Raw genomic sequence first — 17,301 nt, 5'->3', positions numbered from 1 at the left:
ACTTGTTCCACAATATTTTTTTTCGTGTAATTTTATTTGAAGTAGAGGTTTGATTTTTGTGAAATTTTAATTGAAAGAAATTCACAGCCCATTTTGTTCATATTTACCAAGTGTGCCGATATAATTGGAAAAAGGTAAAAACTGATGGTAATCACTTATAGCATCGATAACCAAAACTATACAAACATAAATTTTAAAGGAGACATATTATGCCCCTTTTTACAATATGTAATATAAGTCTCTGGTGTCCCCAGAATGTGTCTGTGAAGTTTCAGCTCAAAATACTCCACAAATCATTTATTATATCATTTTGAAAATGCCTATTTTACGTGGAAGCAGAAACACTTTGTTTTTCGGGCCTGTCTCTTTAAATGCAAATGAGCTGTAGCTCCCCACCCCCTTTTCCAGAATAGAGCTCGTACCTGCTAAAAAACTGTTTTGGGGGCAATAAATCCACTGCTCTCTTGTGTGCTCTGAGGCTGGGACTCTAAACAGTGTTCTGTGCAGCCAATGACAGAACAGTTAGCATATTTTGCTCAAACTTTCGCCATGGCATTAGAACTGGTACACCGTTGTCGCTTGCGAAAACATAATAACGGCGCCGTGGGTGTAAACTTACAGATTAGGGGCGGTAATATTAAAATTAGATCCCTTTGCCACGTCACCAAGGGAGTGAAATCAGACACGCTCGTTTTCTCAGACGCTTGCAGAAAAAGGCTTACCAACGCAAAGTTACTGGGTTAATCTTTTTCATGTTTCCTTGGTTGGTAGATGCACTGGGGACCTCATTATAGCACTTAAAACCTGGAAAAGTCAGATTTTCATGATATGTCACCTTTAACATAAAATCTTTGTTTAAAAAAAATGTTCATGAGTCAACTACTGCATTACATTGATCGATAACTCTCATTCTCTCAGATGTCTTTCAGAGTTGTGGAAAGAATGTTGTTTTCTTTTAGGGCTGTGCCCATGTGTGTTTAGTCGGATTTAATGTAGCTCAAACAATAACACTTGTATGATCACGACTGAACTACAGGACTTGAACACTATTAACACTCAGGTTAGTGTTGTAAAAGTTTGATCAATGTACAGTCCCTACAAGTCCATTTTTATGTAAGTAGCGGGGGTTTCCTCTACCATAGGTGCAAAGTCATTCTATTAACACTCCGGTTAGTATTGTAAAAAAAAAAATTCAATTTACAGTCCCTATGAGTCTATATACCCAGTCCTGAATCAACACGAGACATCTGCGAACCTGAGTTGTGTGCACAAACGTCACACTGCACTTCCTGATGAGAAAATGTTTAAACATGTTTTCTTTGAAAGTATATACTGTAAGCTTTATACTGGTAATATATAGTATCTTAATGGGTCAAATGAAATGTACAGTTAGAATAACACATACACACATCAGTGTATGAACTCTGGGCTGGACAAATACAGTACACTTCTCTTTAATGCTATAACAGTCACATCTGAGTCCCCGACTTACAAAATAAACAACAAATACATAAATAGTTTCCCTTTCGGTAAAGAAATTGTGTATTAAATACTGGCTGACCCAATAAATGGATAATACTATTGTTTATGTACGCCGTATACCCCACACTTAACTCAGAATGTCCAGTTCAGGTCTTTTTGTTTGAAGCATCAGGAATTTGGTAACACTGAGTTCATTCCAGACTTCAGTAAGGCACTTAGGATTTGGTATTCGCCACCTATGAGAAGTCCACATAGAGCGAGCAGAGAGATCCTGAGTCCCCACAGAGAAGCTTACTTACTTCGAAGCTACCGGTGAGTCTCACTGCTGAAGGAAGCAGGGCAAAGGTACAGTGTGTGTCTCTCTCAGTATCTGAGTATCGTACAGTACTGTTTGCGAAATTGCATACACAGTGCTCTTTTTGCCTCTGTGTTTGGATCTCTTGCAGCCCTCTGCGTTTATAGTCCTGTGGGTCATCGCACGGGGCAGGATGTAGGTTTAACGCAGTGGCCCTCAAACAGGACCAGGCTGGCCGGACAGTGGCAGCCAGCGAAACAGGGCCTTTGACAGGGTCCGATTTCGTTCCAGTTATTGCAGGTTTTAGTGCAGCCAGGTCCACATGTGTCATAAACTGCACCATGTTTGCAGTGTGTGCCTAAAAAAAGAGAAATGAACACTAGTCAAATATGAAGAAAAGACACCATCACATATTTATGTCAGCTTTTATCACATACATTTTGTCAGCTTCTTAACAAGAAATCCTAAAACATTTCAAATGTAAAAGAGAGAAAACATGTTTTGAATTTTTTAACAATATCCTAAAAAGGGGCTATTCATTTTTGCTGCATCAAACAACAATAAAAACACCATATAATGAATGAGGGTTTGAGTTCCTGTTGTCGATATATATTTGTCAGGTCTGACTTACTCATGCAGGTGAGCTCCGGTCTCCAGTGCACTCGAATGCCCTCTCTCTCACACGCTCGACTGTATGCTATAAACGACTCACAGTAACAGTTTTTATGCACTGGACACTCACACATGTCTGTTACACATGACCTAAAGAGAGGAAGACATGGGGAGAGACAGAGATAGAATTAGTGTCAGTAGCCGGGTTTCCATCCAAAGTTGCGAATTTAACTTATGCCGCGTTCACACTGCACGATTTTCAAACTCGTCGGATCGCCGTTGTTTTCACACTGCGTGACTATCTGGGGTAGCATTCAGTTGTTGCTGTGTTCACACTGCACGATGGATCGGCGACAGGGGGTTTCACATTGCATGACTTCACAATAAGAAGAATCGCCGACAGCTCTGTCTGGTTTGTTTCTGTATGATATAATTGTTCATATATCTATTAAAATACTGATATTCTGGTCTATAACTCCTCCCCGAACTTCCCGTTGCCCTGTATCTTGGTCTCTCATTGGCTGTAGGTCATCGCCGATGTGTTTTTCAGTCAGAACTCATTTCACACAGCAGGATTGTGAATCGCCGACAGCTCCAGATATTTAGCATGCCAAATATTTCACGGGCGTCGGCGACGCATCGGCGATTCCCTCAGATCGCGTCTTTGATAATTCACACTGCGTGATTGTCACTCACGTGAACGAGCACCGATTTTCCTCCGATTTCAGGCATTTGTCGGCGATTTCGCAAAACCTGTCGCTGAGTGAAAAATCGTGCTAAAATCGTGCAGTGTGAACTTGGCATTATGCGCAAAATTGGAATATCGCACAAAACATTTGCGAACAAGCACCGTTTCCATCCAACGAATCAAAGAGAACAAAATCATCACTTCCTGATAAACTGGCACTATACATCACTAAGAAAAGTAGGAGAAGCTACTGAATATAATACATTTCCTATATAATAAATTACTTGCACCTCAGAACGAGCAGACGAAACACAATGAATGCGGTAATTGCTTTCGGAGGTGGATGCTGCTGTTTGGGAACGCAGTCGTTTAACAGTTCTGGGAGGCAATTATACAGAAATACTTTGATGACAGACTTTGCTCGGGCATTTCCGAATGACCATAACAACATTTCAGATGCTGTTAATGAGATCGGTCCGCTGGTTAGTCAGAATTTGCCGTCCCATAGCGCAAAGTCACATGACTTTTTTGATACGCTTGAAGGAATTTATTCGCAAAATGCATTTTCATCTCCCATTATTCGCATTAACCCTTTTTCGCACAAGTCAAAAACCACCTCAAGCGAGCGTAAAAACTTTTTTGCGAATTAAGGCATTTTTATTCGAAATTCAGCGTTTCCATCACTCGATTCTGATGCGATACTTCAAAATGCGCATAAAATGGATGGAAACCCAGCTACTAGTTACGTTTCCATCCACCTATTTTTAAGCGCATTTTGGATAGTCACATAAAAAACCGCTGGATGGAAACGCCAAGATGCGCATAAATTCTAAAAATGCGCATAAAAAACTTATGCGCACAACTGAGTAGGATAAACTTTTTATTCGATAAGAAAAAATGCGCATAAACTACGATGGAAACACATTTACCGAATAAATTCCACCATGCGCATTGAAAAAGTCATGTGACTTTGCGCTATGAGACGAGATAAATAGACGGACCAGTGGACCGATCTCGTTCACAGCATCTATATGTTGTTTTGGCCATTCTGAAATGCCTGAGGAAAGCATGTCATCAATGTATAATTACTGTCTTACATGACTGCGTTCCCAAACTGCAGGCATCCACCTCTGAAAGCAATGACCGCATTTATTGTGTTACGTCTGCCCTCTCTGAAGCGCAAGTACGTTATTACCAGTGTTGGGCAAGTTACTCTGAAAATGTAATCAAATTACTGATTACTGATTACTCCTTTTAAAAGTAATCACGATGTTTAGATATTTCTATTTTGCGGGAGTCCCGTGAATCATTTTATTCTCCCGCAGGTGTGTCTACCCGCTCGCAACCGCCCATCTTTTGGATGGAAACGGTGCTTTATTCGCAAATGTTTTATGCGATATTCCAGTTTTGCGCATAAGTTAAATTCGCATTTTTGGATGGAAACTGAAGCAGTGTTGTATGTTGAAGTGTACATCACTAACATCACCTTACTGGCACCAGTTTAATGTTTCACTACTCTACAAACACTTCAGTATTACATATTCAGTATTAAAATGCAAAAGTCCTGAACCTTTCTACAGTGGTACGATAAAATTGCAAATGCACATTATTAATTAATTTTGATAATTGCATAAGACTGGGGAACTCACTTGTAGAAAGAGGTAAAGTCTACAGCAGAATGGCACTTCTGAAACTCCCAGGACTTGAGTTTTTGGCACGTTCTGTGTGCACGCAGCTTTACTTTGACTGTGCCAGGACAGAGGAAGGACGTGGGCCTGTGGTTCGGTGCCTGACACACCTCATTGTCCTCCACACGCCAAGACTCCGCAAATTCATCCACGTCAAACTTAATTTGGCCGTCTCCTCCTAGAGAGTCGTCCCGCCTTTGACCGTTGTAGTTTCCACACAGCCCACAGAGCTGCCCCTTCAGATGGGGTGCTGCGACTACCTCCACCAGACTGTCCCCGTCCCATGTGATCTCCAGTCCTGATGACACAGCCAAGATGAAGATTAAGGAAGAGGAAGCATGCTGCATTTGCCTGTGTTTGAGAAGACGACATATCCTGTGGTCTGACACAATCTAAATCCATTTTAAACAGCATTTGAATACAATCATTTAGCAATCAAAGTAATTAAAGTACTACATGGACTATTTTTCCTTTTAAAAACTCACTTGCTACAGTGAAGGCAAAAAAGTGTTTTAAGAAAGCATGAAAAGAAATGGTGACCATTAACATACAATTTTCCTTGAACATTCAAATAAAATTTTGAGCTACAATTTGGATCCTGAAAAATCTATGGACATGTTCTGCACAGCAACCCATTTATCTATTGTTCCCATTCGAAAATGTGCTTAAAAAGACATTTAATATTCAGTAATGTTGTCGATTTAACTGCACTTACACTATTGGTTGAGAACAAAATTGAACTGGATAATGATATCGTCATTGCAAAATCAACACTGTCATTGAACTGTAATGAATCAACACTGACCTGACTTTAGCTGAATATTGACACAATTGTCTTCTGTAGAGCGGCTTATAGCTGAATTGAACTCTTCAGAATTGTTGAACTTTGCAACATTGACAGTTATTGAACTGAACTGATTGAGCTGAATAATGACTATTATCTTCTGTGGAGGTGTTTAACAGCGTTAAATGGCGTTTGGTCTCGTACGGTATCGCGTACCTTGTCAGTGTCGTGCGCTTTGCTTGGCCATTTGTTGGGATAAACAGGAAAGTGTGTCCAGCTGAATTCAATTTGAGTTTTGTTAAACTAATTAAAGGACATAAGTATCGCTTTTTACCTCTCCTCTTTCCACTTCTGTTTCAGTCACAGTTTCCAAAAAATATTAAGCAGCAAAAACGGTTTTCAGCATTGATAATAATAAGAAATGTTTCTTGAGCACCAAATCAGCAAGTTAGAATGGTTTCTGAAGAATCATGTGACACTGAAGACACCGGAGTAATGACTGCTAAAAATTCAGCATTTCCGTCACAGGAGTAAATTAAATTTCAAAAAATTTGAAAAAATTAAAATGGTAATATATCACAATAAAACTGTTTTTATGCATTTTTTTTAAATCAAATTAATGCACAAAATTCCAAACTATTGTACCAACTGACTAACTGACTATCTGTCAGACTCAAAATTGGTGTAATTCTTTCTTTATCCTTTCAGGGCTTGTCGTATAAAATTTCCTTTAATGCATATCTTCACTGAGAAAAAGACTTACACTCAATAAACAGACATGATGTTGATGCTGGTATCACATAAACAGTCCTGGACCAGCAAGGAAATTCATTACTTCTGTCTCATATTTCAGATTTATTTGACGAGACAAAAAAAAAAAAACTGAAATATGGCACCTTTGCATCTGGTTCAGATCCAAGCATGACAATAGCTTGTCAAATCCTCAGAAATTCGCTCGTCAGTAACAGTACCAGCAACAAAACAATACCTCAATGGCACTTTCGAATATATATAGTCAGCAAGGTCATAAACTCATTAAGATGGAAGTCACTGGAGACCCACAATCGAACCCCTCTGATTCTCCAAAAGCTATGTAAAAGAACCTATGATAGAAAATCCCATAGCAAGTGCTGGCCTTACCTGCGATGGTGGTGAGTTTCAGCAGGTAGCCATCCAGGTCAATGTGGACCCCTGTGCTATGGAAGGGAAGAGCGATGCGTGTGCCGTTTTGACGGACGGTCAGGTGTTGGTGGAGGCTGATGCTCAGGCCTGAAGTGTGCAGCTCCACTGATTTGGTCCACGAGAAGGAGCGTGTGCGACGGGCATCGTTCTTCACCAGCACGGTGAAACTGGCCGCTGGGGAGCAGTCCTTAGTGAGCACGTATTTACACGTGCCCTGGAAGTTAAAGGTGCGGCCGTCAAAAGTGTTATAGTGAGGGTCTCCAAATACGGTACACACACCTGGCTCTGGAGTTATGAAAAGAGCAATAGAGAGGATATTTGTAGTGAAACAATGACTTTGTGTGTCATATAAATAATGCATATTTGTACGCAAACTGATGGCACACATGGAACTTATAATTTATACTTGAAAGTTACATTGCTGAGTGTGTGAAGATCTGACCGTAGTAGTAACTGATGTAACAGAAAAGCTTCTGAAAATTTGTATTTAAAAAAAAAAAAAAACTCTTTTTTTTAATTTTATTTTAATCAGAATTTTATTCTGTTGAAATTCACAGCAGGAACATCATGTGAGGAAGTCAACTTACTATCAGTGCAAACAGGACAGCATCCAGTTCGATTCAATATCTTGTTCTGAAAAACAAAAGAAAATAGTATGTATATAATACATTATGTCTAAAACATATGACTATAAAGTACAGACTACTTCAGATAAAACTGTGGTTAGGTGTCTTTATGAGCTTTGTAAAACAAAACTTACTGAGGGACAGCTGGTAATAGGAACACAAATCTTAGGCTGACATTCAATATTGCCCTTAACACAGGTGCACAGAGAACAGTTAGCAGACGACCATCTGTCACCATCCTAAACCAGGAAGAGACAAAGTTATTACACTCATTCTCCTCTGATATATACGCATGCATTTTTCGACTAGTTGTCCACATGTGTTTATCTGTCCCTGTGCTTGGATGCCTCACCCTATAGATTTTGCTCTTCAGCCTGCAGTACTTCACATCTTCCATCTTCAGATGAGACTGGCACTCTTCACAGCACGCACTGCCATGACAGCTGCCAGGCGGTGAGCATCTCTTCCTGCACAGCACCGTAGAGTCCACACACATGCAGGTGGTGCAGTTGTCATGGCTGATGGATGTACCGTTCTCATAGACCTCACTGTGGAACAGACAGCTGCCAGGCGACAAGTCAAACACCCTCCTTTGACCTAGAGAAGACAAACAAGACCCTGTCATTTTACATTTCTCATGAAAGCGGTCTTTTCTGAAGATCCAGAATTTCTTTTAAAAAACTGCATCAATGACAGTTTAATGGGATATTAAAAGTGATAATGTCATATGAGTAATACTGCCAGCTGTGTCTTTAGGAGCTTTTAGTGTCCTCTTATAGCCATAGACTTTCTAAAGTAATAAAACTATTTCTTCTCGTGAGAGCTCTTTTGACTTGGCCTTGTTTGCTACTCAACTTTAGCATTTGCATGGGCTAAATGTATGCATCTCTAACAGCTTAAGCCAATTAAGATTTGTTATGGAGTTTCAAGGGCTTAATTGTAATTAAATCATAATTCTGTACCCTACCATGCAAATAAGTGACTTAAAAACAGCGGTGCTGAATAGGGGTTGAATAATTATGACAGCTGTATTACAAAAAAATATTACATTATATGTTGACATTAGGTGTGGAACGGTTCAACTTACTCACGGTTCGGTTTGTATCACGGTTTTAGAGTCACGGTTTCGGTATGGTTCGGTAAGTGCTATGTTTAGGCAAAAACTTTACTGTCAAATAAAAATAAAGTAAATAAGAATAATCTATCTAGCTACAAGCAACAGCACAAATAAATACAATAGAGTAAAGATACAAATAAAATAAACAGTGATTTTCAGTTTTTTTTTAGGTAGGTCTAACATTAGTTTTTAGGTACAGAAATTGAATAAAGTAATGAAATGTAAAACAGCATTGCATATTTGACTGTATAAATTAAAGACTAATCTTTATTAAGGTTACAAAGGCTATTCAATCAAGACCAGTGAGTGATTTCTTTGTTGTTGCTGTTTGATTAATATTAAGAAATTGCTGTCACTTTAAGAGAATGCACTCTTTACATAGTAAAGTGCATCCAGTACGTTCAGCCGGCTATGTCTGCTATAGGATACTTACCAAGACGGGCATTTTGACATAATTTTTCTGTGAATTTGTCCATTTAAACACTTCAGAGAAAGCTTAATATTTGTGCGCGTTCTGAGGCGCGGGTTTGCACGCTTCGGATGAGCGCACGCACAAATCTTCTCACTGCGTGCGCGAGCTCGCGTCCTCTGGCTCTTAAATGTTTAAACTGGCAAAGCTTAAATGAGTTTAGCTTAAACACAGATATCAACATGTGCTGTTCAGGTCTCACCTGTGCGCGTGCGCCCTGTTTGTTTTACGTGTTATTTATAGCAAACCATATATTACAGATGTGTTGTCAGATTAAAGTTAAACCGCGGTCCCAGCGCGTGCCAAACCGTGTGTGGAGAACCGTACGGTTCGATTTTTTTCCGCGAACCGTTCCATCCCTAGTTTACAATGTGTTAAGACAAAACAACATCATCAAGAGGAATAAAATGTTTGATCAGAGCAACTGAAAAAACCCCTCAATTTACTGCCAAAGATGAGCTGATGAAAGGAGGAAACATTTCAATAGTGTTCTTCTTTCAGAGTATAAGTAGAACACTAAACAAGCATGGCCTTCATGTTGGGATGCCACTCTTGATCAAGAAGAACATAAAAGGCTGACTTGAATATTCTAAAATAATTTAGATAGCTCTGTGGAGTTAAAGAAGAATGTTTTATGGATTTATTATCAGTGGTATGTCTGATGCAAAAAAGGCAAAACTTATGAGCAGAAGAACACTATCCCTACAGTCAAACATGGAGGTGGACCAGTCTTTACGTTACAAAAGTGGAAAGTGGATTTTTTGAAGTATCAGGCCATTTTGGCAAAAAAATGTGATGCCTTCTGTAAATGGACTGAAGCTTGATGACCATTGGACTTTCCAGCAGGATGATCATCCCAAAGTACATATCTAAATCTACTGAAGCTTGGTTAGGGCATCAGTCATAGAATGTTCTTCAGTGGCCTGTTCAGTCTTCAGATTGAAATCGCTTTAAAAATATTTTGTGCAATTTGAAGAAAGCAGTGGCAGCATGGAAACCAAATTTCTGTCATGACAACTCTCGGAGGGATTGGCATGGTAATGTACATGACAATGTTAATGTATTTGGTCTTGGCGGAATAGATCTGCTACGCTGCTGGGGCAGAGCAAGTACCGAGACTTGCTACTGCCAATACATCCACAACATGCTGCTGTGAGCATGTAAGAAATATTGCTGCTGCAAATATAAAATACATGAAATAACCCCCATATAGCATACATGCATCACCTCGTAGCAGATCTATACAGGTGGAGCTGGGGAAGGTAGAGGGTTTCTGAAGCAAGCTGCAACTGCTACGGCAAGCACTAGTCATATATTTGAATGTTGAGCAGCGAGCTCATTGGCTACCGATACAGGAGAGAACCAATCAGCTGTGCCATATGATAATGATGTCATTAGGTCAGATTGAGTTAGACCTATCGGACTGCGCCATCTAGAGTTTCATGCCAGAACTCTGTATATTATCAGTGATCTGGAAGCTTTCTCAAGCTTTTTCAAAGAATGGGCTAAGATTCCAGCAGAGTAGAAGCTTGTAAGCACTTAGAGGCAATGTTTATTGGAGGTTATAACGAACAAAAGATTCTCTACAAAATGTAACATTTGGAGGTTGAATAATTTTGTACATTAATGAGCCAATTAAATTTTTTTCATTTTTCACTAACTTTATGTCCTCAGAATCACATTTAAATACATCATCCTGATGAATGACTAAATTTCTGATATGAACTCTTATATAGTAATTGGATTGTTTGCCACATGTGCAATGTGGGGAAAATAGCTAATAATAAAGTCAGTGGGTATGATATTTGTCATTGTGAAAGTCTCAAGTCTGTACTTAAATTCTTAGTTTCTTTAAGTGTCTTGATTTTTTTTGTTTTACCCCAAAATATAGAAGAAAATAACTTACCACGACATCTAGGACAGCACTGGCCAGGTGGAGTGTGGGTGAGATGAGATGGGCAGGACAGAACAGGACACACCAATTTATGACACATGCTTTGCCCTCCCTGAAAAACACACACATGATTACACAAAACATATATCTTTGTGTTAAAGGCACAATAATTAACTCGATAATAAATAGCTTGCTGACTTTTCTATTTATTGACATGACATGGTTAGATATAGATAATATGATTTATTAAGTTGGGTGTCAACTTTAGAAATTATCGCCATATTTATAATGAAACCATCATATTTTAAAATATAATATAAATGTTAAACTTTATTATATTAATAAGATATTAAATATTATGAGATCTCCTTTAAAGCTTTCAGAATCTTTACTTGTTAAAATAATTGTTTTTATTTTAATCACAGTATATTTTTGTAACAAAATACATTATTTTATTTATCAAAATAAACAGAAAATAAATTTATAATTTTTTTTTTTTTTTTTAAATCCACTTTTATGATTTATTTTCCCACAAAATGTGTTGCTTCATCAATGTTCAGTCAAAGCATATATAGTATATTCTTTCTACAATCATACACTATGGGGGTCGCCGTGATTTTGCCAAGTAAGACATGTTCCTGGATCAACATCTTTTGTTGATCCTGGATCAACATTACTGTCCAAAAATACAGACTTAAAGGAACACTCCACTATTTTTGAAAATAGGCTCATTTTCCAACTCCCCTAGAGTTAAACAGTTGAGTTTTACCGTTTTCGAATCCATTCAGCCGATCTCCGGATCCGGCGGTAGCACTTTTAGCTATAGCTTAGTATAGATCATTGAATCTGATTAGACCGTTAGCATCTCGCTCAAAAATGACCAAAGAGTTTCTATATTTTTCCTATTTAAAACTTGACTCTTCAGTAGTTACATTGTATACTAAGACCGACGGAAAATGAAAAGGCTGGGGACTATTTTCAGGTGCTGCGTAATATCATTGCGCCTGCTGCACCCATGGTACTGCAGCAAAGTTCCTTGATTATTACGCTGGAATGAGAGTATAGTTCCTAGCCATATCGGCCTAGAAAATCTCAACTTTTCATTTACCGTCGGTCTTAGTAAGCGATGTAACTACAGAAGAGTCAAGTTTTAAATAGGAAAAATATAGAAACTCTTTGGTCATTTTTGAGCGAGATGCTAACGGTCTAATCAGATTCAATGATCTATGCTAAGCTATAGCTAAAAGTGCTACCGCCAGACCCGGAGACCGGCTGAATGGATTCGAAAACGGTAAAACTCAACTGTTTAACTCTAGGGGAGTTGGAAAATGAGCCTATTTTCACAAATAGTGGAGTGTTCCTTTAAGGTGTGTCTTTAGCCCCAGTGTACCCTATTAGTAATATAATTATTATTATTATTGTGAATGTTCAAATACTAAATATTTGCCATCGGAGATGGGCTGCTATTGTTTGGTCATAGTAAAGTGCCCCAGAGCTTTTTGTTGTCACTCAAGTGTTTGAAGTGTTTAGCAGATAAACTCACAGTGCAGATGCATTTAATACAGGGATTCCCTTCAGGATGAAATTCTTCGTCTTCTTTATATAAATTCCCCTCGAAAATACACCCTGTGAACATCCAAAATATGAACAAGCACTAGGTTGAGAATCTGGCTGATTAGCAGAGATATTCACATACACCTAGACAAACAACTAAGTTTTGCGAGTAGTGAGGAAATGTTGTGCACATCAATATCTAGAATAGGGGGGAAATCACTGTATAAGAAAATAACAGACACACACACACACACACACACACACATAATAACACTGACTGACCTGGGCAAGTCGGGCAGCATTTCTTTGGATGGATTTTGGGATTCTTACAGTGAATGACACACCTCATTTCTCCTTCAGTGATGACACCTTCCTGTCCAAAGAAAAAGTTTACTTTCAGATTTATATTGTGGTTTCTTGTTATGGTAACTTAAAACAAGAAAATGCAGATATTGTGCATGAGGTTAGGTAGGAGATACTCCAGTACTATTTCATCTACATTATTATTACTAGGTTATTTTTCCCATTTGACAAACATTCTCATTTAAACCAGTAGTTTATTAAATCAGTCAGCTTGCTTCATTACTCATTCATTTGTGCAGTCCTGTTTTTCTCATTCGGTTTATTCTACTACTAGACTACAGCTGGTAACTTTAACAGAGTAAATCCACTCAGCCATTCCCAAGACGCAGCCAGTGTTTAATGTTTCAATGAGACTGACCCACCTGACAGCTGTATGTGACACAGGGTTTCACAGGGCTGATCCAGTGATGGGAACTGTTGTAGGACGTCCCTTTTAGCTGACAACCTGCAGAGAAAGAGAGGGGAAATACTCAGATCAAATGATTTCAAGCCATGTACACTTAAAAAAATGGTGTAGGATTTACTTGGAAACAATTTTTGCTCAGAAATTGCTAGTAAAGTATCTACACAGAAACAGCAAGTTACATATTAAATTAAACATGAAGTAGAAAGACTGTATTATAACAGTATTTCCAATTATCTGTTTTATTTACAACTTAGAAAAATCATTTTTTACAGTGTAACCAGAAAATCTGAGTCATCATTTTTCACTGGCTTTTATATTAAAAATAGGCTGAACATCATCTGCAGATTATTGATTGATTATAAGTTTATTATATTGATTACAGATTCTTATTAGAAGAATGTCAGATGTTCTAAGGAAACCCATTTGCCCAGCAGCCCTGCAATCAAGTAAAACTGAAAAAGAGGGAAAATCAAGACCTCAGCTTTAAAGAGTCATGGCGTCTCTAAACCATAAGGTGGCAGTGATGTTAAACATAGCACAACTATACATTATGACTAAAGAACTAAAGACGTTTGTGAGCCCAGATATAATAAATAATAATCCGATAACATACTTTTGAGTTATTTCTCTTAGATCAGTTCTTCAGGAGGTTTGAACTGACCTTTGCATCTTTCACAGCAGGCTCCTGTCTGTTTGACCACCAGCGCACAGTCCTCTGCCAGCGGTGAACACTTCTCCTGCTTACAGTCTGCTTTCTGATTCTATTGATATAAAGAAATAATTAAAGGACAATCCCTTATCATTCAGTACTGTGTGTAATAATTGTACTTGTTGACAATGTGACAAGGATAAAACCATGAAATTTAGTACGGGATGTGATCTGCTTTCTTGATAGATCAGCTTAATTCAATCACGTTTGGTTCATGACATCCCCATCAACAGCAGACAAATGCATGTACATGAAGAGCAGCATCATCTTTCAGAGATAAAACTTCCTGTATTGATTTCTATTCATCAACTCACATGCTACAAAATCAATCCGAGACATTCATCAACCCATCGTATCAGCTCGCACGCACTAACCTTGTGAAAGGCACATTGCTTGACTCTTGATGCTTAACATAATGTTCTCATATCATTCTCTTTATAATGGATAGCAGACACATAACACAGACCCATGCTGATTTTTGGGATCAGGACAGGGGTAGATGTGGATTACAGTAATTCCAATTTATCAATAATGTCCATCTAAATTTATTACATTGGACATATGCAGCATTTACAGTTCTCACTACAAAGTCAGCACTGCAAATTTAACCACAGAGCGAATGACATCCTGTAAATTTCCCTTTGAACAACATGTAAATTATGAAGCTGCACTGAGTACATTATTACATTTACATTTAGTCATTTAGCAGACGCTTTTATCCAAAGCGACTTACAAATGAGGACAATAAAAGCAGTCAAAACTAACTAACTAACAAAAGAGCAACAATATATAAGTGCAAATGACAAGTCTCGGTTAGCCTAACACAGTACACGTAGCAAGTTGTATATATATATATATATATATATATATATTATACACACACACACACACACATATACACACACACAAAAAGAAAAACAAGTAGATAGAATAGAAAAAATAGAAAGCTAGTGTTATTATTGTTGTTATATCGAAGACTGCATGTATATTCTTATATTATTTACTTGTGGTGACAGAACTTCCTTTCTTAAAATAGATATTTCATATCGGCTATCTCTTGTATAATATGCTACTTATTATTGAATATCTGTATCTCTTCTACAGTCATTCTATTCTGCATGACATTGTGTTAAAAGTTCCTGAAAGCTCACAAATCTCATTTGCCCAGCCGACTCCGCACTGCTGCCTTACAACAGAAATTGACTGTTAAAATGAGTCATGTGAAATCTGCAAAGTGCGCTATAAACATTTCACGGTTTTCTCACCAGACAGACGCAGGAGATGCAGGGGTTGTCTGTGATGTTGGGGATGTGTAACACTTCTCCCTCGTTTTCACAGCTAGCCTCCGTACCTGAAGGAAAAACGAAAAATAATCATATTTATATATTTACATGAGATATTCCCTATAAACATTTTATTCAACCATACAAACAGCAATTAAAGCCTGCAAATAACCAAATCACTTTAAGATGAGTGAATAAGGGTGTCCAAAATGCTCTTGTTTAGTTTAAGTAGAGTTTACAAAATATACCGGAATGTAGGCCACACTTCATTTTACAGTGTTACTCTGTATTTAAGTGATTACCGAGTAATACTAGTTAAACTAACGAACTACACACTTACTGACAATTATTTTATGGAGCTACTTCTTTGTGAGTGAGATGAATTAATGCATATTCATATTTATTTTAGAACTACAGTAACATCTTCTGATTTCTCTCAACATGGGGACAGGAGAGCTGTCAATCAATAAATTGGAAAAAAAAGTAACTTGCGTTACTTATTTGAAAAAGTAACTCAGATATTCTCTTGTAAACTAAAAGGTAATGCGTTACTTTACTAGTTACTTGAAAAAAAGTAATCTGATTACGTAACTCGCGTTACTTGTAATGAGTTACCCCCAAACACTGCTTCTGCTACATATTGTTATTACTATAGCCTACTGATTAACAATTGCATGACTAATGCAACGGACACTGTAAAATAATTATTCATATATGATTCTTAAGAGTTACGGACTAGGCTACACAGCTAAAATCTTTTCACCAACCTTTTATTAATAATTTTCGAATCTAAATACTACTAAAGTAATGTAAAAACTGCGTTAAAGCTTGTTTTGACATTATAAATCGTGGTGTTTTGAAATGATATAAAATATCAAAACCAACCAGATTTCGAATAGGCCTATTTTAATGAAACTAATTTGATGTCTAATATTCGATGTTTTATGCAGAAATGTTTATATGATTTGATTAGTTATGAATGACCAGTTATGGATCTTACCGGTGATTAAAGGTGCAGTTAAATGTGGCGTTTGGAGAATTAAAAACCAGAATAACAGGTTGTAGGTTACTGGAGGAGACAGACACAGCATCCTAAATTCGCTCCAGACGCACGGGGGGAAAGAGAAAAAATGAATAAATCGAGTATCCAACGCCTGTAGAAATGGTTTTCGTTAAGATCCAGAGAGAGGGGGACATGGGTGTCATGAGGGAGTCGATCCGCGGTGGACAATCAGCTCAACATTATAACGACAAAAAGGGTCCAAAAAACACGTCAACGGCGAGGCAACTTTCCGAAGATCCAGGTTTGCAGGTCACAAACTCCACAAAGAGTTTAAAACAGAGATAAGATCCAGAGGTCTTCTGGAGACAAGCGCGTGGAGAGATGACACTGCCATGATCCAAACAGAGATATCCAGTCTTTGGTCAGAGCGCGCTCGTTTGGTCTCCGGTTCCTCTCTTGACAGACACAAGGATGCGCACTGCTGGTCATTTCTGGCGACGCCGAAAGCCTACTCCTCCAGCTCCAGAGCTGCAGTTAAACATTCCCGCGGCGCAGGTCTGTCCTCCAGTCCACGCAGATATCTGCCCCTCTCTATTTAAACGCACGTGTGTGTTTATAATCCCGCAGATCTGCTGTATGCTGAGGTGTAGTGAGATCCGCCCCTATCTGTACCCTCAACATATCAGCATTAAGCATGGGCACACTCGTGTAACTTTCTCACCAAACAAGAATTTCAGCCCATTGTAAAGGCACTGAAGATGGATAGGAACATGCCTTTTGCATGTAATTCTCAATCTTAGAATAACAATGACTTCATTCATTGACCATTATCCAAAGTAGGTGCCAAGTGTCTTCAGAAATCCAAAGTATGTACGTGGATTGTTCCATCTGCATTTCAAAGATCAGATTAATACCTATAGATATGAAGCTCAAACAGACCTGTTCTACTTACATTTGAAGAATGATATGTCCTGAGACTAATTGCTTCTAAGGTAGAGGTTCGTCTGAATACAGGGCTCTCAGGGAATCAATGTATTCCTTTAATATTAGTCACTAGATAGCGCCAAAGAGCACTTTTACTGGAGATCTTGCAGCCTGGTGACTAGTGTCTTGGAAATTCAACTCACCTGACACTGACAATCCCTT

General features: G+C 38.3%; 1 protein-coding gene across 1 annotated transcript; it reads right to left on the bottom strand.

Moving 5' to 3' along the window:
* Positions 1-919: 919 nt before the first annotated feature.
* On the bottom strand, positions 920-16,723 carry LOC107720165 (BMP-binding endothelial regulator protein-like). The gene is given in 16 exon segments (XM_016527799.1): positions 920-2,135; positions 2,409-2,539; positions 4,727-5,063; positions 6,690-7,016; positions 7,319-7,364; positions 7,492-7,596; positions 7,710-7,954; positions 10,850-10,891; positions 10,894-10,927; positions 10,929-10,949; positions 12,381-12,463; positions 12,674-12,764; positions 13,117-13,199; positions 13,822-13,921; positions 15,135-15,220; positions 16,153-16,723. Coding segments are annotated over 16 exon segments (2,004 nt in total). The 5' UTR covers positions 16,244-16,723; the 3' UTR covers positions 920-1,953.
* Positions 16,724-17,301: the final 578 nt, after the last annotated feature.

Source organism: Sinocyclocheilus rhinocerous, unplaced genomic scaffold (assembly GCF_001515625.1).
Source record: "Sinocyclocheilus rhinocerous isolate Xijiao unplaced genomic scaffold, SAMN03320098_v1.1 scaffold1683, whole genome shotgun sequence".
Classification (NCBI taxonomy): domain Eukaryota; kingdom Metazoa; phylum Chordata; class Actinopteri; order Cypriniformes; family Cyprinidae; genus Sinocyclocheilus; species Sinocyclocheilus rhinocerous.
The sequence above is the reverse complement of the archived record's forward strand: the minus strand, read 5'-3'. Positions and strand labels throughout refer to the sequence as shown.